Raw genomic sequence first — 23,650 nt, 5'->3', positions numbered from 1 at the left:
TATCTCTGTATAAATTGGGGAATATAATACAGATTATATTTTGAATTATGTTGATGAATATAGCTTTACAGATTTTAAATGATATTTTTTCCTTGATAAGCTGTAATTATCTGGAATCAAACAATAAATTGAGCAGTTTGTAGCAGACCAGCACCATCTTGTGATCTGAGTAAAGCATTACATATTATTTTACATTTTGTGTGTATTTTAACTAAGTTACAAGTTGTTGCCTCTCTGTGAGTCAATCAGATATGAAAGTTACCCTATAAGTCATGAATAGATGATATTAGAAAACAGTAAGTTATCAACTAAGAAATCCATCTAAGATCTTTTTTCCTTAACTCTGAATATCTGAATTGTGATATTTATAAAGAAGGCATTTACATAGTAGACTATGTAATTTTTCTATTTCTTTTAACAACAGTTGATTTTGTTTCTCTCTTGTGAGATTGGCCCATCTGCCAAGCCTGGGGAGAAAATGGGCTGATACCCCTTGCCACATGCCTTGATTCTGCAGGGTCAGGGAGCAGCACTGTATAATTTCCTTTTTTAAAAAAAACTACAGTTCATATTAATAATTATTTACCTAAACTTCTGTATTGGAAAGTTCAATTACATTTTACTGCCTTTCTATCAAGAATGTCATTTTTTTCTTACCCACTACAAGCCTTTCCAAATCTGGCAGATGTGAGAATTGTTTCTTGAATTCTTCATTCCGATATTTGTAAGTGGAACTTGAGATCTGCAAAAATGAGAAATTCAAAAATATTTGTTTTCAGTATTTTAGAAATATCAGAGACCCTTGTAGAAAATAATAATCAGAATTAATACAGGTAATATAATAATGAATTTTCTCCCTAAGAACAAATCCAGCTTACCTTTGATTTACCAGAGACAGTGCTATATTCAGAGTACTGCCAGAAAGGGTTATAGAAATTGCTTTGGAGTATGGATTTCTTAGTTGATAACTTACTGTTTTCTAATATCATCTATTTATGACTTATAGGGTATTGAAAGCATTTCCGACAGATGATCTAGAAAATAAGTTTCAAACATTGGTTCGGACTGCTAATTGTTCTCTTAGTTGGCAAAGACAACTAAGAGCCCACATTCATACACTCAAACACACACACAAAGGAAATTATCAATTTAGGTTTCCAATACTGCAAGAAATAATTCTTTTAAGATCAAAATCTATTTTATTCCTTTAACAGACTGATTTAGCCATTTTTCTTTGTGTAAAGGAAAGAATCTGCGGACTCATATATTGTCCAGCCCAAGGCAATCAATATACAGTAGCTAAAAATAAAAAACCTGGGGAACTAGTGTTCCATACTTCCAGATGTCTTGGCCCTTAATATTCATATCATATCGTACCTCAAGCACTTCATACCATTGTGTGTTTTTCCAGTGAGCTGAATAAAAAACCTTTTTAAAAATGTGCATTTAAATAAGGGTATGCTTCTTTTAAGTAAAAATAAAATAGAGTTATCCATTCTTATCTTAAGAAAAGATTGTGGGATGTCAAGTAGCTTAAATAAAGCGTTTGTTCTGTGAGAGACAAGAGATATACGCTCTTGAGAGTAATCCACAAGTTGATTTTTCCATGCACAATAATTTCTGGAAAAGAAGTCATACAGCATGGAAGGACAATGAAATAACTTTTAACATACCTGCTCCAACGATTAGGAAGCAACCGTCAAATGCCTAATTATGAATGCTTCCATCCGCTTCAAGAACACATGAATGGAACTAAATGAAAAGATGTATGATTGTATTCTCCCATCCTTTTAAAATCATAGCCATACAGAAGTGAGACTGGGTTACCCCCCTCAACATCTCCCCTCCCTATCATTTCTTCTGACCCTAATATAATGCACCCCCAAACTGCCACCGGCCAAAGAAGGGAAAAATACATGCCTCTCAATTCTGCTTGGAAAACAAATAGCATCTGAAGAGAAATCAGTATCGAGCAAACTGTCCCTGCTCTACTTACTCCCAGGCTTGATCTGATTTTCCTTGAAATAAAGAAAACAACAGCATGAACACAGAAACCAGACTAGATTAGTTGTGTAACCTGCTGGCTGACGAGAGCCTGGGGTAAGTCTCACTGGCCTCACTACCACAGGAGACTCTGCTGTAGCTCCCAAATACCCCAAATTGGTACGTGCTGAAAGGGAACAGCACTGTTGGCACCTGGACAGCCGCATCCAGAAGTATATCATGGAGTGTGTAAAATGGCATCTCTCCCCTCCCACCCCCAGATAACAAAAGCAGTAGAAAACACAGCCACACAAAATCTCTTTTTGGCCAAAGCAGAAGAAAACATGTAACACATTCAAGACAAAAGGAGCAATATATTACTGAGATAACCTGATTTTCTTTCCAGGTGTAAATCAATCTTCCTGTTTTTTAAACGTTAAGTGTGCCACTCTTTGAAAAGACCACTAAACACATGTTTAAAGCAGGTCTAATGCTCTTCCAGAAAAACACCAGACACTGATATATAAGGAGCTGCATAATCCTTGTATGGTGCTTGGTGAAGCCAGTGCGTATCACAGTGTGTATGTATCACATTTATACAGCCGCCCATCTCACATATTGACTCCATCCTTCATACAGCCCCAGCCAACGTAGTCTTGAATGGGTGTGCAAAGTGATCTGAGGGAGCAGGCATGTCTGGAGCACCCAAATGGGGCCAAGGGTGTCATTGCCAGCATTGGAAATGAGGTGTTTCAGGACATGCAGATAGCAAGGATTGTGCTGGGAAAAAAACCTCTGTTTTAAAACAGCAAAGACTAAAGATTAATCCACATATTGGCTGTAGATGAATCATGTATTCTAAAAATGGTTAGCTAGGTTTCTTTGTGCCCTGGTTTGTGGAATACATGGATCAACTCAAGCCTAACCAACCCTTGATTCAGTGATCTAGCTGTTGTGAAGAGTTGCAAGGTGAGGCACTCCTGCACTCTCTGCACAGTGCACATATACAACCAAACATCAATATAAATAGCATATACTTACCCATTAGCGTTTGTGCCTTACTAGGTGACAAGAAAATGCAGGCTTACTAACACTAGAATACAGGGGAGGGATACTAAATTTGAAATATCACATTACTTCCTGACTTGGCCTCCATCTTAGTGATTCAGGTTTAGTTTATATCATAGGTACAATTAATTCTTACCAACGTAGTTATTGGACATTATGGATGGGTCATCTGGTGCAGACTTACAAGTACTTGAAAGCTCATAAACTTTGTAATATTTGCTGTCTGTGTAGAGATTCTGAGATTGGTAGAAAAGAAGCATATTCCCCAACTACATATTTCATACTTTATACTACTTCCATTTCAGATTTTCAAGTTTAGTGTTTCTATTAAGACTGTGCATGCTTAATGCTTATCTTAGCAATATCACAATTTAGAAGTGGGGGGGGGGTGCTATTTACTTTGCATTAACATTTTAGTGTATTTTACTCTTAATTCTATATTTTAAATTGAATTGCTAATTTCTGTGCTAGAATTTGGTGCACGTTTGTTGTTGTGCAAAGAAATCACTTGCTTACTTTATATGTGTGTGGTATGGGTGTGCTGGTCTCAGATCCAAGAGATCAGTCATTCTTTGTAATCTGCTAGCTTTGGACTAATAAAAAATTGTTTGGATCCTTTCCAGTTTGTTACTTTACTTATTATTTTGCCATAACGCTAGAAATAGTTGTGGAATATGATGTCTTTCTGCATATGTGTGTGTGTGCATGATTTGCTGCATTTCTCATAATAAGGAGGCAAGAAAATTGTGCATACTCAGCTAAAAACATTGCAAGACAATAAATATATTCAGGAAAGACTTTATGCAGCACCATCAGGAATGTGCTAGTTACACAAATGCACAGATCTATGCAACAGTGAATGTAATGTCTCTGGCACACACAAAAACTCCTTTAGGCAATTTTAGCTCAAAAGAAGCAAAACAGCTCTACCCATCTTCTTCTTGTTTCTAGGCTTCCTCAGAGAAAAGATTGAAGTTCTTCCACCTAGCTGTTACAGACAATTCTCCAAACCATACCCAGTTTTTATATTGACAATATTCCCTTTGAGGGAATCACGTACTGTATGAGCAATATGTTAACTTCCTTGCTGCTGCTAAGTGGAGGAATATTTTAGGCAAGCAGCCAAATGTTCCGAACTTTCTGGGAATGCTGCCCAAATACCATAGTTCCAAACCACAGTTCCTGCCACAGTTTGCCTCAGGTTATCTCCTTCACCATAATCTCCTTCATCTCTAGCACAACCTGTTTATCTGGACAAGAAATCAGGATGTTCTGTAGAGGGCAAAGGAAATAGCCTTGAAGGACAGGAGGAAGAGATGCTACCAAGTCAATGAGCCCAGGCCAAAAAAGTAATGTAAGTAAATGGCTCAGACAAGCCCCTCCCCCGTTCACATGAAGATGAAGTACATTCAGTTGCAAGATTCTGTTACAACTGCCATTACAATGCAAGTAGTCCTGACCTATATGGCACATCTTTCCTACCTTCTTGGGCTGTCATGCTCCAAACATGTTTGCTACTACAACTTCCATAAACTCTCACCATTTATCAAGCTGGTGGGGGCTAGAACCCAATGACAACTGGAGCACCATCTGTTTCTTGCATTTCATATACTGAACTGATTTGTAACATCCCTCTTCTTCCCAATCACAAACGGAAAAGTGTTTCAAGAGTCCAGCCTGAATACTTTACTTACAGTCATTTTCCATGGCTCTTCATTTCCCCAGAGCTGCTCTGGGGAGAGCAGTCTCCTAAGCAGAAGGTATTCTTCCTGTGGGCTACTGGCAGACAGAAGTCTGGACATTAGTGTGATTTGGTCTCGGTCTTTGGCCCAGCCTCCCTCTTACTTGTAGAGACTGGAGGAGAAAGATTTTGAAACATTTCAGATTAACTATGCAGCACTTGGGCAAGCAAGAGTCTTTGCCATCAGTTTGACCAGGGAAAACAGTGCTCAATGGAATCAGATACTTCTATGTCATTAATTATGTTTCTACAATGCAGATTAACGTCATTACCTCTTCACCCACTAGCAGGGAAGCAAAATAATTGATGTTGCGTTGTAAGATATGGGCTTCAGCTGCTGAATAATATGAAGACAAGAAAGTGGGGGTTATTTGTAGGTAACAGTAAAGGAAAAGGGGAACCTCCTTTTGTATTAATCTTTTTTTTTCTAAGATCCTCACCTGGGGTCCTGCTAAATGTCCCAAAGGCATCATAATAATTCCATTGGACCATGAAATGGATATTGTCAGTAGCTGCATCCAAATTTAGTAACCCTCTCACAGCAGAAGCCTACCATGCAAATCTGTCAATAGTTTGGCTGCATTGTAAAATCCTCCTACTGTATAGTAAGCAATGTAAGCATTTAACTCTGGAGAAAACTTTTTGGAATAGTTTTTTTGAATGCTTTTTTATTGTTTCTGCCTCTATTGCTCTTAAATTATACGGTCTGTTTTTATAGATTTTCTTTTTCATAGAATGATACAGTTGGAAAGATCCAGAGAGGTCATCTAGTTCAACTATAGGGGGCGTGGTGGTGCAGTGGCTTAATGACGCTGGAGTTTGCTGGCCAGAAATGGTTGACACTCCAATGGTTCGAGCCCCGCTCTGCGTGATGAAAGTGAGCTCCCGTCATTTCGTCCCTAGCTCCTGCCCACCTAGCAGTTCAAAAGCATACCATCTGTGAGTAGATAAACAAGTACCCCCATTTCGGTGGGGGGAAATGCTGGTGGCACTCTGCGCGGGAGCAGGAACCAGCGCTGGATCTGCCTGGACGCGAACAGCAGAGGATTGGTGGAGAAAAAGCCCCAGATGAGCTGACTACCCTAGGAACGCTGCTGGCCAGCTGGTGCAAAGCTAGCTCGCCCTCTTGTGGTGCACTGGTGCAACAAAGAACTAGCAACTACCAGCTCAAGAACATCTACTGTGTGTAAAAACATTGTAGACTCTCTGGCATTGTCTGCCATACGCTAAATAATAATCTAGTTCAACTCACTGTTCAGTGCGTGATCCTCTACAGCATATCTGACAGAAGACCATCCAGCCTCTGTTGAAAACATCTAGTGAAGAACTCACGACATCATGTGGCAAGCAGCTTCCACTAGTTGACAATGTGTACAGTCAGGATGTCTCGCCTGAACCTCCTCTTTGTAGTTTTAACCCACGGGTTTTGATCCTGTCTTCTGAGACAGACTCTAAGTCCACTCCCTCTTCTGTATGACAACCCTTCAGATACTTGACTCTCCTTAGTCACCTTTTCTATACTCAGATCCTTTAACTGTTCTTCACTATGCTTGGTTTCAGACCCATCATCTTGCTAGCCCTCCTCTGAACTTACTCCAATTTGATACTGTCCTTTTAGGCTGTGGTGCCTAGAACTGGATGAAATACTCCAAAGGCAGTCTGACAACACAGAATTGACTGGAATAATTACTTCCTGTGATCTGGACTTTATGTTCTTGTCATTGCACCCCAAGATAGCATTTGCCTTTTCAGCAGCTGCATCACACTGCTGGCTCATGTTTAACTTGTGGCCAATAAGGACTCTCATATCCCCTTGACATGTACTATTACCAAAGCAGGTCTCCTCCATCCTATATATGTACATTACATTTTTCCTACCCGGATATGGAACTTTACATCTCCTGTTAAATTCCATCCCACCGCTCAGGCTGGCTTAGATCTTTTTGAATATTATATCTTCCATCTAAAATATGAACCGCTCTTCCCAGTTTTATGTGATCTGCAAATTTAGTAAATGTGTTCTCAATTACCTCATCCAAATCTTGGTAAAAGTTGAACAGCCCATGGCCCAGGACAAAGACCTGTGGCACTCCACTTGATAATTCCTTCCAAGTTGAAGTAGAGCCACTAATGAATACTCTGTAAGCACAGTCATTCAGCCAACTGTGATTCCATCTAACAGTAGTGTCATATTTTACTATTTTCTGAGCAAAAAATATCATGAGGCGCTCTGTTGAAGGTTTTGCTGAAGATCAGGTATACTCTGTCTGTTTATTATATTATTGTTATTGTTTTCAGTCAATTCTTAGATACTTTAAGATGTAAGTTGCCAAGGTTGAGAAACACTAGTCTGGATGAAAACTTAGCCTGTTGGGGGAGAGGCAATGGAGTATCCTGACATGTCTGACTAGCAGGCACACAGGAGAACTTCACACTGCAACTAATGTTATTGCAGCTAGCCCTTGTAGAAATTAATCCCAAAGATATTGTTTGAAAAAGCCTTCAATAGACAGCAGCTTTTTATTTCCACACAAGTCCCCACATAAAAGATTTAAATTAGCAAAAGGAGCCTTCTTTAAGTACCCTTCAGAAGTTTCCATCAGCTAAAAGTTTTACTTTTTGTTCCTTTTTGATATTTTGACCCAATATAGTACAGAAGGCAAAACATTTTGTCTCTGCTAGTGCAGGGATCAGCAGCCGGTGGCTTGGGGGTTTAATGGACCCTAATCTTCAAAATGTCATCCCTTATTGTAGTGCATAATATCTGTTGCTTTAAGATGCACATTCAGACTCTTGCCACCTCACTCCTCCTCTGTCTGGTGGGTGGGTTTTTTGTCTCTTGGTTTTGTTTCAACCAGTCTTATTCAAGTTTTGTTTTTGGCATGAGAAAATGTAGTGTCTAACACTGCCTTAATGAAGAACTTAGTTGAATTCCATGGACTTCCCTGCTTTCTAACCTTCAGATAGACTTCAGCATCCAACAAGCTCACAGTGAGTATAAATGAGCAGACTAATGCCAGAGGGGAATTCTGTCTTTATTGTGTAGCATGGCAAATGTGTGACAGGAAATGCCTTGACTGTTCATGGCTGGAGATTAAGAGATGAAAAGAAATGTTGCCCATGCTGTTACCCCCTCCTAACCTCCCAATCACTTCCCACCCATCTTTGAATCAGGAGAAAACTGCACTGGCATGAAAGTTGCTGTCCCATTGCCAATCTTTACCTGCCTCTATGGCCTCAGTTCCCATTGACTGGCAGTCACCTGACTTTCTTGCAAAGTAATGGGTGACAAAACCTAACAGATTTTTTGAGGTGGTCTTTAGACAGTGTCAGGATAAGGGAAAAAAACACTAAGTCTGCTTCCCTCACCGGCTGGGGAGAAGTTGAAAGCAGCAATAGAAAATGTTCCCAGATCATGTGTATATGGTAGTTAGGCGCAAGTGGCATAATGGTCATAGCCTCTGATCAGATTATAATTGGCTACAAGTTGCTCAGCCCATTGCCGTAATAGCTTAGCAAAGTTTTTTGCTACTGGGAGCAGATCATTTAGAAAACCCCCAAATGTCCTAAACTCTATTAATTATTTGAAATAAAGAGGAAAAAAAATCAGAGCAACATACTGTTGCTGTGTCTTCCACCCCATCATTTTTTCACATTTGGAAAAATAATATATAAATGCTCCTCTCTTAAAACACACTCCCCATATCTAACAAAGTAAATTGTGTAAATGAAAGCTTATTTGTTAATTTGGTTAGTCTTTAAAATGGCACAAAATTCTTTGTCCTTCTGCAGAGAAGAAAGGTGGCAGTAAGACCAAGCCCTCAATTTTGGAACTCACCTACTCTCTAGTTTTTCAGAAGAATCATTACCAAGTATTCAGAAATTAACAGATGACAACTCTTTTATAGGGAGGGGACTTTAATGAAAAGGCAGGATCATCCACATTCTTATTTAAAAGCTTGTATGGAGCTATCTTGGAGGTGTAAGATGTGGCAGGAAGACAAACAATTTCAAGTAAATGAAAAATTCTAAAAATGATGAGAAAATGCCTAAATGTATTCAACAAGCTATCCTCTTTGGTAGCAAAGGACTTCTGTTTCTGGAGTATCAGAATCTATCTTAAATACAATTTACTCAAAGCAGTTGGATTCCCATATGCTAACTGAATGTGGCAAGAGTACCAGCCAAGCATTCTTGCATGATGGCCAGTTGCTTAAGGACATCACAGAAACAAGTTCTTCCAGATATGCGGACAACCTTTGTCCAGCTTCTCAAACCTACTATATTTCTCTTCATGAAACAGAGATGAATAATATCAAGCTCTAGGATCACATGTGACTCTCAGATGTCTTTAATGCAGAGCCAGAAGCCCTCCAAAAGTCTCCAAAAATTGTGTATGTTAAAATGACAGAAAATGCTTGAATATATTGGATTAAGAACACTGAAATTTAATTAAGTTTAAATGCAAGCTAAATGAAGTTTTATTTTGTCCTGATATCTATCTATCTGTCTGTCTGTCTGATTCCTGGCATGCCATTCAATGGTCAAGTATAATCCTCAGCTCAGATAACAATGTGCATCTCTGGGTAAAACATATGTAATACATGGTTTTTGATATTTGAATTGAATATTGCTAGTATACTTCCATGCTTCGTTCAAAATGTTGGTGCTGGTTTTGGAAAAAAAGAAACTTTCTTTTTCTATTTTTCTTTCTTTCCCTTTCCCTTTTTCTGCACTTTTTAAATTTTAAAAAATAATAATGTATTTCTGTATGATGTAGTTGTATTAGTTTTATATGTATAATATAAATTTTAACAAAATTATTGGAAAAAAGATGTTGGTGTTGGTCTTAAAGGCCTAGATAGCTTGCACTACAGTTTATCAAGGAATACTTCCTTCCATATGCATCTGTCCAGGCATTTTAGTTCAGTTATTCAGCAGATTTAAAATATAATAAACAAATTTGCACCTTACCCTAGCTATAAAGTTATTAAACTCTTATCTATATTTGTATATACTTGTATTTAATACTTTTCACCTTTTTAGGAAGGTGATAAAAGGCATCTGAAAATAGCATTTTAAACATGATTCATCAAGCTAGTATTATACACAGTAGCACTGTTGTTATGACAACACAATCACACTTCCTCCATGATATAATTACTGTATCTGAAAACATCTCATTTGTTTTCCCTACTTTATTTGTCCAATAATTGTCATAAAACCTCTCTTTTGTAAGGAATTTACAGGATTTTTAAAATACGATTTTTTAAAAATGCATAAATTGTTTTAAAAATGTCCTTTCTGTAAATGGGACATGAGCAACACTATGTTGGCTTGCAAGACAGTGTCTAATTTAGACATCTTAGCTGGTGCAGAATGAGTATGCTTGGATTTTGGTTGTGCTTTTGGCATATTGGCCCAAAGGGGTAAAACTGACTAGTTTTATGTCATTATCATTGGCAGAGATTGCTGCACGTGGGATGGGTCAAATAAAGCTCCTAACCTAGTCTACTCTTTCACTGTCTCACTTAGAAAAGCTATGTGAAAGTTTTGATTGACTAAAGCTATGATGGGAGGCAGAAATCAATATTTATGGGGCCATCTGGTGCTAATTTCTTTCACCCTTTTTCTGAAATTTGCAGAACATTGTTTACCCAAAGGGAATTGTGTAATGGGTGTGTCTGTGAGAGAGATTGTCCTGGAATGCTCCTTTTTCTGAAGACAGAGATAATGTTGCCCTCTCTGAGTCATCTGGTACTTTGCCAGTTCTCAGCATTTCTCAAAAAGTAAAAAAGCTTTTGCCAGACAATCAGCAAGTTCCTAGGAATGAAGTCACCTGGTCCTGGAGACTGCAACTCATGTGGGGTAGATATTCCCTGATAATATTTCGATTAAGTCCAGCTTGAAATCCCAGCTATAAAATGCTCCTCTTTACAATTCTCTCACTGAGCAAAGTAAAGGCTTTTCCAAGTCAAGCTAGACTCCTGCTGACTTAATGAACACAACCAGGCTGTTTTCTTAGCAACAGTACAGGGGTGGTTTGCAATTGCCGTCGGGGACATTTTCATGGCTTCTCAGTCTGGTCTAGAGCCTGGGGCTTCCTGGAGGACTCTCCTTAGCCAAGCATGACCTTGCTTAGCCTCCCATCTCAAACAAGGATGGCCACATCCTGCCACTGCTCTACATAATTAGTTCTTTTTTAAAATGTTCACCTTTAAAATCCTATCATTAAATTAGGAAGAATAGCTGTCCAGCAGTAACAGAATTAAAAAACAAGGAGCTTTTAGAGCCCAGAGTATTTATAGCAGATGACACTAAAATCTTACTTTTCCCAATTTTTAAACATCCAGAAAAGCTAAATGTATACCAGCAGACCATTTCAACTGACGTCAAACATGTGTGTCCCCTATACAAATACAATAGGCATGGAATGTCTGTATAGAAGTCCTCAATGGGTCTTTTTGCTTTCCCATCACCCATCTGAGAATATTCAGGAGGAAAATGTCATGCCATATAGTTCACTATTATTCTACAGTTTATTACCCCTAATATTGAATCAGATACCATGCATCCAGATAAACGTTTATAATTTATACATTATAGATAGAGTATTAAATGTTGACCATTTCTCAGGGCTCTTGCTGATTATCATGCTTCATTAAACCACATCATAGTTTTAGATATTCATCAGCCTCAAATTATCTAACATATCCACCTACAAATATTGTCAAAAATGATGTATTTTCCACCTCCATAAAAAGTCCTGACACAAGGAACAATATTAAAAGCTTCCTCCAAAATACACGAAACAATAAAAACAGCACACAACCAGCAGAGAGGAGAAATAATCAACAACAGATATTCATTACCACAGATAGAACATCCTCATAAATACTCAGGTAAAGAAACAAATCTTAACCAGGGTTGACACCAGAAACATTGGTAAATTGGTACCAGGTATGCTTCTTGGGTGAAGTGAATTTCTGAGTTGGGATGCCCCTACTGAGAAGACTCTGTCCCATCCAATGTATTTCTAATGGCTTGACAACAAGGTGAATTGCCCTCCCTCATTTAAGAACAATGGCAGGTACACAGAGTCATAAGATTTCACAGAACCTACCTTGAAAAGAGGAATATGTCTTCTAAAAGCAAATCAGCAACAAATCCATGGAAGTGACACTTCAAGCAAATATTCCATTACATAAACATGAGATACATGCAGTGATAAGCACATCAGTTTTCTAGAGGCATGATCAGTAAATGTAAGAGTTGGGAGTATATTCTTTTTGGGTTTTTTTAACCAGATTGGCCAGAATTGCTTTCAGGATTGTTTGGAGCATTAGGAGCTGACTGCTTTTTATGTTTGAGAATATGCTGTCAGAGATTATTAACGAGCACTCATAAATTTGTTATGAATCAATTGTAAGAACTTGCATTAGTCAGCAGCTAATCACCTTGCAGAGATGTTACAGAAACACCTAATTAGCATAGCATAAGATGAAAGAAATTGACAGTTTGCTACAATTAGACTGAGTTTCAGAGGTTACTATTTTAAATGAGGAATGTTAGCACCTGATCTAACACATGCTAGCCTGTTTCCTTCAACTTGTTATCCTATGACTAGTTTAGTCATCAGCCACACTGTCAGGGAACACCTCTAGGAAGGAAGGAAGGAAGGGAGAATCATTCCTGATTATTCCTTTTGCCATCTCTGTAGATCAGACTTTTTCTAACAAAGAAACCTCAATTATGTACAAGGCCTGTCACAGAAGCTGAGAGAGAGAGAGAGAGAGAGAGAGAGAGAGAGAGAGAGAGGGGGAGAGAAACAACATAGGGGGCATGGTTTGGTGGCTTATATGAAGACCATAACCTACACATCCTTGCTTCATGGTAATGGAAATAACATGGACAACAATTAAATACTTCTAGAACATAAGTTGTTTGCACTGGAAAATATAAAAATATATTTTGGCCTTTATCAATTATGAAACACATCTTTTATTATTTCAGATAATAAGTAGATTATATTTATATTTATATTTTTTATCTTATTTATGTTTTTAAAGTGTGATTGAAGCTTAGATGTTTTTATTATTGTTTTTATTGTAAACCGCCCAGAGTCCCCCATCAGGGGAGATGCGCGGTAATATAAATTTAATAAAACAAATAAATAAATCAAGAATAATGATTTATCATACCATAAACTTAGTCTCATCAACCCTTAAAAACCCTTCAGTCATAAAAGCACATACCTCATCAAGAAACCATTTTATAGTTTTAGACAAGATAAACCCTCCAAGTAGCCTCAGGAATATATATATATATAAAATTTTATTATGAAAACCCATATCTGTTAGTAGATTTACAAGCATAGCCTTCCTTCTAATTTCTAATTTAAACAAATAGCCATGGGAAATCATTGACAAGCCAAACTGTCTTCTGATTTGGGCTAAACCACAATAAGACAAGTCTCTAGGGGAGCAATTAGTCTTATGGAAACCTTTAAAGACGGTCCGGCCTACCACTAGGACTTAATTAACAACTCCTGTTCTTCCTTTCCACACTGTTATATAGGTTAGCTGAAAACAATGTTCCCTGAAGAATGTCTTCCTAGTATTTTGTTCAAGAATCATTAGAAAACATGCAAAATTAAACAACTCTATTATTCAAGTTCAAGTAGACTTCAAAAGTAATCAACAGTTTTCCTGAGTCAGTAAATACATTTAAAATTTTGAGAACATGTCAGAGGCGTTCTCACAAAATGGCTACCACAGTAGGCACGATTGGTCACAAAACATTCATTTACTAAAAAACTGCCTTTCCCTGTTATATATGTATTCCACCACTCTTGCTTACCTTTGATTTTCTGGGCAAAGCATGTGTTGCGACCATTTTTATTTTCAAAATAAGCTGATGGGTCCTATCATAGTGGGTCTCATAGCATTTTAGGGAAATAAAAGTAATATCTGAGACTAGTACATTGCAGCATGTCAGCTTCCAATGTATCATTAAAAGAATCTTTAAAAAAATAACCTTGGTGGGCAGAGAGCTTGGTGAACACCAGGGAGGTATCTCCCCAAAAATCCTAGTCCCATGGGCACTACACTGCTATCCCATATAGGAAATTGTCTTTTATTTTAAAAATACTGGTGGTCTCACTTATACATAAGAGCCCAACATAGCTTAATTAAAATGCCCACTTGCCAAGGGGAAAAAAAAAGGCAAAAGATAGGGAGCTTCCACAGATTGGTGTTTTATGACTACTAATTCTCCTTGGCATCCAGGATCATAATCTCAAAAACCAACTGTGCTCCCACACCTCAAAGTTTGCTTACCTGTAGCTTTGATTCAGGGAATAAACTAGTTTTCACTGTTAGTCATCTCATTCCAGCCCAAGAGCAGCTGCGTGATGCTCAGAAACAAGCATGAGACTAAATGCCAAACTGCAGCTGATTCACTCCATCAATTCAGATAACTACTGACTCAGATTTCCCATATCCAGAGTATGATTAATAATTCAAAACTCTAAGCAACAGATAGCTCAGATCATGCTTCTATGCCTGGAGCAGTTCAACTGTTGTATTGCTAGAGCAACCAGATCCTGGGTGTTTCACGGTTTACAAAAAAAAACACATTTTTAAACTTGAGAAATTCTTGCCATCTTGCGAACATAAATCATTTGGAAATTACATTTCAAACTATACCTGACAGAGTTAACATTTGCACAATTACCAATCATGAATATTTTTTCAAATGTAAATATCAGGGTTAGGAATGCAGGATTGGAGCGCTGAGTTAGGAGAGGGGATTTAACTTGTTGCCCCTTAATCATACATAAGTTTAATATAGTCTATTCTGTACTAATAGTAATATATAAGAGGTCTCCAATTCTACCAAGTTTGATTAGGAGCTTTCAATAAAAGATTTTTGTCAACAGGTGTTAGATGCTTAAGCATATGAAATCTATTGAGTCACTTCTACCCAGTGCTTAACATTTTTTTTTAATCCATTCAATCATGTCCGATTCTCAGAGACTGCCTGCACCATTCCCTGCAGTTTTCTTGGCAAGGTTTTCCAGAAGTGGTTTGCCATTGCCTCTTTCCTAGGGCTGAGAGAGGGTGACTCGCCCAGGGTCACCCAGCTGCCTCTGTACCTAAGGCAGGACTAGAACTCCCAGTCTCCTGGTTTCTAGCCTGATGCCTTAACCACTACCCCAAACTGGCTCTCTGTTAACATATTAAATAACTCCAAAAGGTTGTTGCAGTCATATCACAGATACTATTCATTATGGCAAGGCAGTTTAATGGTATTGCCCCCATTTTCCCCTAGGCATAAAGGTTTTTTTTAGAGCTTGGATCTTTTAAGGCAAGTTTAGATTTTTCCATTTTATCTCTCCCTAACTGCTTAGTTGCTTTTGGTCTACAGCTCCATCTATGCTACAACTGCATTCAGGAGTATTCTTTACCTTTCAAATATACTTTGGCCATATTTCTAAGGCTAGCAACTTGTAATGGGGAGTATCTGGATGCATTGACTAGTGTTATTTAAAAATATAACTTTAGTTTGATGTCCTTATAAATATGCACATATAAACAAGAAATGTGTTTGATTAGGATCACAGTTAATTGTAGTATATCATGTAAGCTTATAGAATACTCCCAAAGGTGAACCTCAACGTAGACTTAAAACCTGGAAAGATGCAGCTAACTAATCAGCTTCAGAGGTTTGTCTGCTGTCATCTCCAAAGGGGGACCCAATAAACAGAAGGGATCTAAAGTTTATTAAAGTTTATCCCATAACTGAGAGCATTTAATTTGTTTTGACTCTTTCAATACAATACTTTCGCCTTCATTCCACTTGGATGTATACTTCCTCCAAATTCCAGAACTTGCTGTCTATGTTGGCAAAACAGTTGGTCAAGTGTAACTTTTGTTTGCAGGAGCTGTGATGATTCTTGCCTAGTAGTGATTGTTGTTCTGTGCAGATAATGGGAATATTCGAAAGAGGCAAAGGCCTGAGTCATGCTGTATTCCTAGTGACTGTAGTTTCCTCAGCAACATATGGAAGTAGCTGCCGCTGCCTTCTTCCAGGATGTTGTTTTGATCTTCCAGTCTAACCTTCAGGCTTTGGATGTCCTGATGGTGTCCCATCTAAATACTACAGGTAGTCCTTGTTTAGCTACCACAATTGGGACCAGCAACTTGGTCATTAAGTGAAGCAATCACTAAGTGAAATCACAACTATGTTTATGATCTTACTTCAGTATTTCTTTGCTTTACAGACCTGCAAAGGTTGTAAATTTGAGGACTGGTTGTAAAGTTACTTTTTCATCACCACTGTAACTGCAAATGGTGATTAAGCAAGGCAGACACTAAGCAAGGACTACCTGTAAACCTATCTGATCCTGCTTAGGTGTACATGTGAAAGATCAGCAAAGAATGGCTCATTCTGCCACCTATAATGGTTTTCAGCAATCTATCTGAAACAGATGGTATACCATGAACTTTGTGATTTCCTGGCTCCTCCCAAACACACAGGTATATTCTATCCATATCTTGCTAATTTTGAACCTGCCAATTTTGGAACTTCTCATATTGACAAATATATTTCTCTCAGCTTCTCAAATGGCCTCTCCTTCCCACCCCAGAAATGTTCAGGTTTGGATATCTAATACTTTTACAGGGGAGATTAACACACAGAGTATGCCCACTTTTTCTGGAAAAATCTACCTATTCCTTTAGAAATTCCTTAAATCTTCTGTTTTTTGTTCCAATAGCTTCTTCAACTTGTTTGCTGCTTCAGAAATATTTAAAGGTCCATTTATCCTTGTGGCGGCAGAATTGCATTTTAAAGGTTTAGTCTCCCAGGAGCTACAGATGAAGTAGCTAATGCCACGATGTTGTGAGAATGGGCAAGATCAAAATTTGCTGCCTTTTGAGGTTGGGCTTTTTAACAAATGAAAGGGGTGGTCTTAATCCTCACTGAGACTTATGAGATTGATTTGTTCCTTAAATTCTGCCAAAATTTTTAAAAAATCAGCATAATTATGAATAGCTTTAAGGAACAAAATATATACTCTAAGCATTGCAAAGTCTTAAAACACCTTTAAAATGTTTACCCCCAACTTAAAAAACCCTGAAAATATAAGCCCCACCCAGTCCATGGGTGTTCTTGGAGCCCAGAGAGATCCTGGGGTCCACATGCTGCTAACTGCTATGTTCTTCAACTTAACATTTCTAGCAATATAATCCTTGTGACCATATAGCTTTGAGACTGCTTAGCTCCTTCTTCTGTTCTCATTTGGCCATAGCTTCCACTTAAATGAAAATCACCTCAGCTTTTTAGGTCCCTTAGCACCAGCTACTAATCACTAAGTAAGCTTTTCAGGTTTTTTAATGCTCTGTGAAATTTTGTTTTGGTTTAAATAATCTCCAAACATCTTGGAGGGATCTGACCCTTTTAATCCTTCTTTTCAGTGGAGCTTTACTTGTATCTCACTGCCAGGGACATTTTGTTCTGAAGTTTCTGTACCAGTTGTCTATAACTATATACCCAGGGCTCATTAAATAGTTGACTATTCAATAATATGATTTTCCTTAGTATGATTATTTCAAAATTAAAAAGTTCAGTGGAGTGAGTCATGGTGTGTTTAAGATTTAATGGGTACATTTGATTTACTTCAGGTATAAACTGTACAATTATCCATAAATTCTAGTGATCCAGAATGTAAGAATACCTACTCCAAAGTTAATTCCAATTCCTAGTAAGTATGCTAAAATGTACAGCCTGAACATGTGAGCAAAAGCCACCTTCAAATGCAATATAAAAAACAAAGGTAAGTTAGTAGGAGAACAACACCTGAAACCTCCCATCTCTTCAGAATATCCAACTTTGACAATGACTCAGTATGGAATATAACAGTGAGATCATTCCTCGGTTACTCAGCAAAGAGACACACTAAGTAACTATACATTTTCTCCAAGGCACAGGAAAAGATTGACTTAATTAAACAGCTATAGAACACATACATCCTTGAGTAAAAAACACTTCTATAAAATGGGAGTGGAAATGTGAATTTACCCAGAAGCTCCAGTCAGCACTCCAGTTATATGGAGCTGTGGACTGCATTTTCTCAGTGCATACACTAAGATTCTCTTCTGAATCCACCAGTAGTTGGCTGATGAGGCCATGATCTACTTCATGAAGGGCCTGTGAACAAGGAATATAATATGCTGTTTTAGCAAGGCAAAGGTTAAAATCCAAAAGCCTTGAATAAAATGAGAGGAACAAAGAATAAGCATCCCATTCTCCCTAGCTTAGAGCATTTAAGAGGTTCTTCTTCTCCTGTTCAGTGCATAAGGAATGCATTTTTGTTTTTATTATTCTTGTGTATAATCAATAATCTGCTATGTTACATATTGTTTCCCCCAATTGTTTATCTTCATTTTTTTGTACACGCTGAAAGGTTTTAGTAGCTGGTGATATTATACATTTATAAATAAAATAAATATGTTTTCCCATCAGCTTTTCTTTCTAGACAGCACATCCACTGTTATTTTGGACAATCCAAAGCTAATAGGGGTGTGGGTGTATCTATACACAATATTTTTACATCCCAAAGAAATGAGGCATTTTACGTTTACTGGTTAAGCTTACAACATCTTTAGGATCAAAATATTCTAAACCACTTACCCCTCTTACACTAAGAGTAGCAGACAACCACAAGCTGGCAAAACTCCTGCATCTTTGACAAGGTGGGACAGGCAGCAATTCAAGGCACCAAACTCTTCCCATTCCCCACCTGGATGACAGGAAATCTGGCCCTTCCAAATATATGCTGTTTCCTCTAGTCTGTTATGTTAAAGATACGGACGGGGGTGGGTGGGAATCGAGGCAACGACCAATGAAATTTAAAAAAAGGAAAGGAAAGGTTCGGCGATCCTAATCAGTGATGGAAAAAAGCGACCGCGAAATAACTTTCCGCCTTTTTCTGTTAGGTCTCAAAAGTCTCTCCGCCACTTTTTCAGCAACCGCCGCAGGCAAGACCGAAGCGCAGCAGCTGACAGAGGCAGTCTGAGAAGACCAACGCACACTTTCAATCTCACATCCCCGAAGGTCATCGGTTCTTTTTATTTTACGCTGAAATTTAAATCCAGCTACCCATAAAAGGGGGGGGGGAGAGAAGGGGAAGAGAAGCGTCTCTTACCATGGAGAGAAGGAGGATGCAACCGGCAAGAGGACTCTCTCAAAACCGGAGCGCTATTCGCTCGCAGCGCTTCTTTTCCCCTCCGCTTAAAGGGCCAGCGGCACCAAAGAAAGAGTGACCACGCAGGAGCTTCTCTCGGCAGAAGCGGCGAGCCCTTCCGGAGACGGGCAGTTAGGCTCAACGGCAAAGCTGGATTCATGGGCTGTGCGACTTGCCCCTGACTACGGCCCCGTGAAAATGATCTGGAAACAATCTCCCCTCACCCAGCCAGGGGAGAAGGTACTGGGGGGTATTTTCAGTGAGTCTGAACAGACAGTAGAATTTAAATTAACCAGGAAGTTCTCCCTTTTTGATTTTAAAAAATCCACGACACATAAGTGAACGTCGTTCTACCTGTGCTTGGTGAAACATAAAGCTATTATTTAAGTAAACTTAAATAAAGCTGAGTTGTGACTACAACAACAAGCCCATGCCATTTTCTTTAGCAACAGCATGGAAATAGTTTGCCAGTTGCCCTCTTCCTGAGTGTGTTTTTTTTTTACTTTGCAGTCTGCTGTCTGTCACTGGAATAGTGTTTATGCTGCTGGGTAAAATTTAATTGTTCAAAAATAAAAGTGAATTCTAGATTGAAGTTTTCAGTCCAGGTTGTTTGCATTTCATGGTGAAAAGAATATTCCTACATGTTATTGAGTTGTACAGCAAATTAAATTTGCTGTCACACTACACTTAGCCATAGTAAACAATGGCTTACTCAACTCAATTACCATCAGTCATTCTTCATGGTCTGATCACTCTTTGGCTGCTTTTTCAGTAGGGAGGTGGGTGGCTCTGCTCTGGGTGATTTATGGACTCTTTGGGTTCCAGAGGGAGCCCATAGTTTTCCCTGAGGATCTGGTGGGCAGTTCAGCTGAGGCCTTAGCTTTGGCCTGGAATGGGCAGGTGACAAGGGCTTTGGATTGGATTGCTCCCATGTGGCCTCTGCCTATGTGTCAGTCCCAGCAGGTTTCTTGGTTCTCTGAGCAGCTCCAGGAGATGAAACAATAGAAAAGATGCCTCAAGTGCCATTGGAGGAAGACAACCAGTGAATCCAACCCAGCATGTGTAAGATATGCTCATATTAGGAATTTCATTGTGGTGATAACAGCAGCGAAACATACCTGTTTTTCCATTCTCACTGCATCCACAGATAGCCATCCAGCTGTATTTTTTAAAGTTACTCATCCATTAGGACCATCTATTTGGTTTCTGTGAAAAATATTCTAGGCATCTGGTGGATTAAGTTTCTCGAGTTCACTCAGAGTTGGATTCAGACTGGGCAGGTCTGGTTGAGATGAGAGAACAGTCTTGCTTCACTAGCTGGGAGAAGCTTGACTGTGTGACTCCTGAGGAAGTAGACAAGATCCTCAAGACTGTTAGCCTGGCCACCTATTGATTAGATCCATGTCCCTCTGGGTTGGCGAAAGCCTCCCAGGAGATTACATGTGGTTGGGTCCATTGCATAGTGATGGCTTCTTTTAAGGAGGGTGTGGTATGAACCTTCAGGAAGCCACCCCTGAACCCAATGGTTCTGGACAAATTTTGTCCAAGGTCAAACCTCTCCTTTTTGGTGAAGGTTGAAAATAAAGTAGTCAGGCTGCAGCTTCAGAAAGCCCTGGAGGAAATGGATTATTTAGACCCTTTTCAGTTGGGTTTCAGGCAGGGACATAATGTGGAGATGGAATTGACTGCACTTGCTGTGGTGGTTCTCCTCTGTTCTCCATGGCCAGTTCCAGTCCGTAACAATAGGAGAGAAGTGGTAGAGTCCAAAGCCATTTTATTTATGGGATGCCATAGGATTCAACACTCTCACCCCTTCTGTTTAACATCTACATGAGATTGCTGAGCAAGGTCATCCATTGGTTCAGAGGAATCATCAGTATGCCAATGATACTCAGGTGCATTTCCCATATCCAGGCTGACTAAGAGATACAAGGTCTTGTCTAATGCCTGAAGGCTGTTGGGGTCTGGATGGGGAGGAACAGACTCAGGTTCAATCCTAACAAGATCAAATGACTGTGGGTGTTGGGTCCACCCACCTAGGGAACATCTACCCTTAGTTCTGGGTGGGGTTCCACTTCCCTATTCAGAGCCAGTGTGGACCTTCTGAACTCTCAGCACCTGTCCAAAGAGCAGGTGGCAGCTGTACAAGGAAGACCTTTGTACAGATCCATCTGGTGCACCAGATGTGCTTATTTTTGTACTGGAAAGCCTTCCTCATAATCACTTGTGCCTTGCTGTACTTGGGGCTGCCCTTTAAGATCATCCAGAACCTGCAACTGGTCCAGAATGTGGCAGTGCAAGCAACAACAGGCATGCCTCAGTGTGGTCATGTAACACCTCTGCCCTGTAAACTACATTGGTTGCCAGTAAGCCTCCAGGTGCAATTTAAGATGCTGGTGATTAGCTATAAAGCCCTACACAGCATCCATTAAGCAATGTCATCTGATCAGCTCCCAGAAGTGTGCCTTTACTGTTGCAGTGCTCTCTGGAAGTGTAATGAGCTGACAGGAACAGGTCCTCTAGATCAGGGCTTCTCAACCAGGGTTCCATGGAATCCTAGGGTTCCACGAGAGGTCATTAGGGGTCCCCTGGGAGATCAAGGTTTATTTAAAAAATTATTTCAAATTCGGGCAACTTCACATTAAAGAGGTAAGTTTCATTCTTTATTTTTACTTTAAGAACACTGTTAATGCATATAAACAGGCCTACACATGAAATGAATATAATAATTTTGTAACCTTTGGCCTATATTTGAGGCTGAATGTGCAGGAGTTCCCTGAGGCCGGAAAATTTTTCAAGGGTTCCTCCAAAAGTTGAGAAAGGCTGCTCTATAAATTCAAATAGCTCCTACTCTGCTCTCCTTCAAACAAGCCTTTAAGACCTGACTCTTCCCCCAGACCTGGCTATGGATGGCTCCTCTGGGAAGGAGAGCATGTGACACAGGCCATTGGTTGTTCCTTCCAGGTTAACCATTTTGCCTTCCTCAATTGTTTTCATACATTGTTTTTTGTTGTCCTCCACCCAGAATTGCCTAGAGTTGGACAGCCTTACAAATATGATTTATAAATAAATAACTTCCCCTGAAAACAAATTTAGCAGAGCATTTAAAAGACCACTTCTTCCCAGCATTAAGTACTAATTATTCATTGCTGCAGCATACTCTTCATATAGAAGCTACAACAGAAAAAAAATAAGTTTCTTGGTTCCAAATCACTCAGCTAGAGCAGCCTTTCCTAGCCTGGTGTCCCTAGGGTAGTGTTTCTCAACCTTGGCAGCTTGAAGATGTGTGGACTTCAACTCCCAGCTTGCTGGCTGGGGAATTCTGGGAGTCAAGGTTGAGAAACAGTGCCCTAGACAGATAGAATTTCAACTTCCCAAATACAAAGGCAGTGTAGGGATTCAGAGCAAAAGGTTGGGATATATTGTCAGTATCTTTATGCAGGCTTTATTTTTGTAGTTTTTGGTGAAGCTCACTAATAATTGGACAAGGCATGGTGCTGAATTTGTATAGTTCAGAACATCACTTAGGGCTAGCTTAAGAGAAAGGATGTTACATAAATAAAGTGATAACAGCTCTAAGATGAACTTAACATAACAAAAATCTTAAAATAACAAACAGGTTTTTTAAAAATATATTTGTATTTTGGGCATTTTTCTGCTCTCATTTTGTTCTCATTCTTAAGGGGTCCCCCCGCCTTCTAGGAATGCATTATGGCTAGAATATATTTATACAAAAGCTGATATTCAGTTTTATCAGAAAATGTGCTGCCAGAAGCTTCTCAAGTCATAAGACTCACTGTCTGTGAATTAACTGAATTTAATAAGAAACTGCAAATATAAATCTAGACCTGTAATATTGGCATTTGTTCAGAAAGGGAAAATAAGGTTATAAAAACCAATATAAATGTTTCCACTAAATGAAGTGCTGTTTCACCTGTTATGCTGACATAAATTCACAGCTAATCATAAGTACCAGAATAATTCATGTTTCACACTACTCATGATGCCCTCCCCCATCCCTCTACAGCATATAAAGCATGAGAAAGTATTGGTTTTAGAATAAAACTGGAATATAGTAAAAAGAGCTGTTTCTTCCCATGTTTACCATTTAACTGCTTCAATCTTCATACACCAGCACCACCCCAACACTTTTCTTCCTCAGGTTAGGAAAAGGTTGTGTGGAGCAACTTTGCACATTCATAGAACTGTGTTGTTGTTGTTTATTCGTTTAGTCGCTTCTGACTCTACGTGACTTCATGGACCAGCCCACGCCAGAGCTTCCTGTCGGTCGTCAACACCCCCAGCTCCCCCAGGGACGAGTCCGTCACCTCTAGAATATCATCCATCCACCTTGCCCTTGGCCGGCCCCTCTTCCTTTTGCCTTCCACTCTCCCTACCATCAACATCTTCTCCAGGCTGTCCTGTCTTCTCATTATGTGGCCAAAGTATTTCAGTTTGGCCTTTAATATCATTCCCTCAAGTGAGCAGTCTGGCTTTATTTCCTGGAGGATGGACTGGTTTGATCTTCTTGCAGTCCAAGGCACTCTCAGAATTTTCCTCCAACACCACAGTTCAAAAGCATCGATCTTCCTTCTCTCAGCGTTCCTTAT

At 39.1% G+C, this 23,650-nt stretch overlaps 1 protein-coding gene across 1 annotated transcript in view; it reads right to left on the bottom strand.

Annotated features, from left to right (window-relative positions):
• The window catches only part of GRAMD1C (GRAM domain containing 1C), a 50,311-nt gene extending 30,141 nt beyond the window's left edge, over positions 1-20,170 (bottom strand). Inside the window, exons 1-3 of the mRNA XM_063304725.1 lie at positions 20,159-20,170; positions 17,876-18,004; positions 658-742 (exon numbers count right to left, since the gene is read on the bottom strand). Coding sequence (XP_063160795.1) covers positions 658-742; positions 17,876-18,004; positions 20,159-20,170 — 226 coding nt within the window. The remainder of the gene's footprint in view (positions 1-657; positions 743-17,875; positions 18,005-20,158) is intronic.
• Between the last annotated feature and the right edge of the window lie 3,480 nt (positions 20,171-23,650).

This window comes from Candoia aspera, chromosome 5, assembly GCF_035149785.1.
Source record: "Candoia aspera isolate rCanAsp1 chromosome 5, rCanAsp1.hap2, whole genome shotgun sequence".
In the NCBI taxonomy this organism is placed as follows: domain Eukaryota; kingdom Metazoa; phylum Chordata; class Lepidosauria; order Squamata; family Boidae; genus Candoia; species Candoia aspera.
This window is presented reverse-complemented; position numbering and strand designations above follow the sequence as displayed.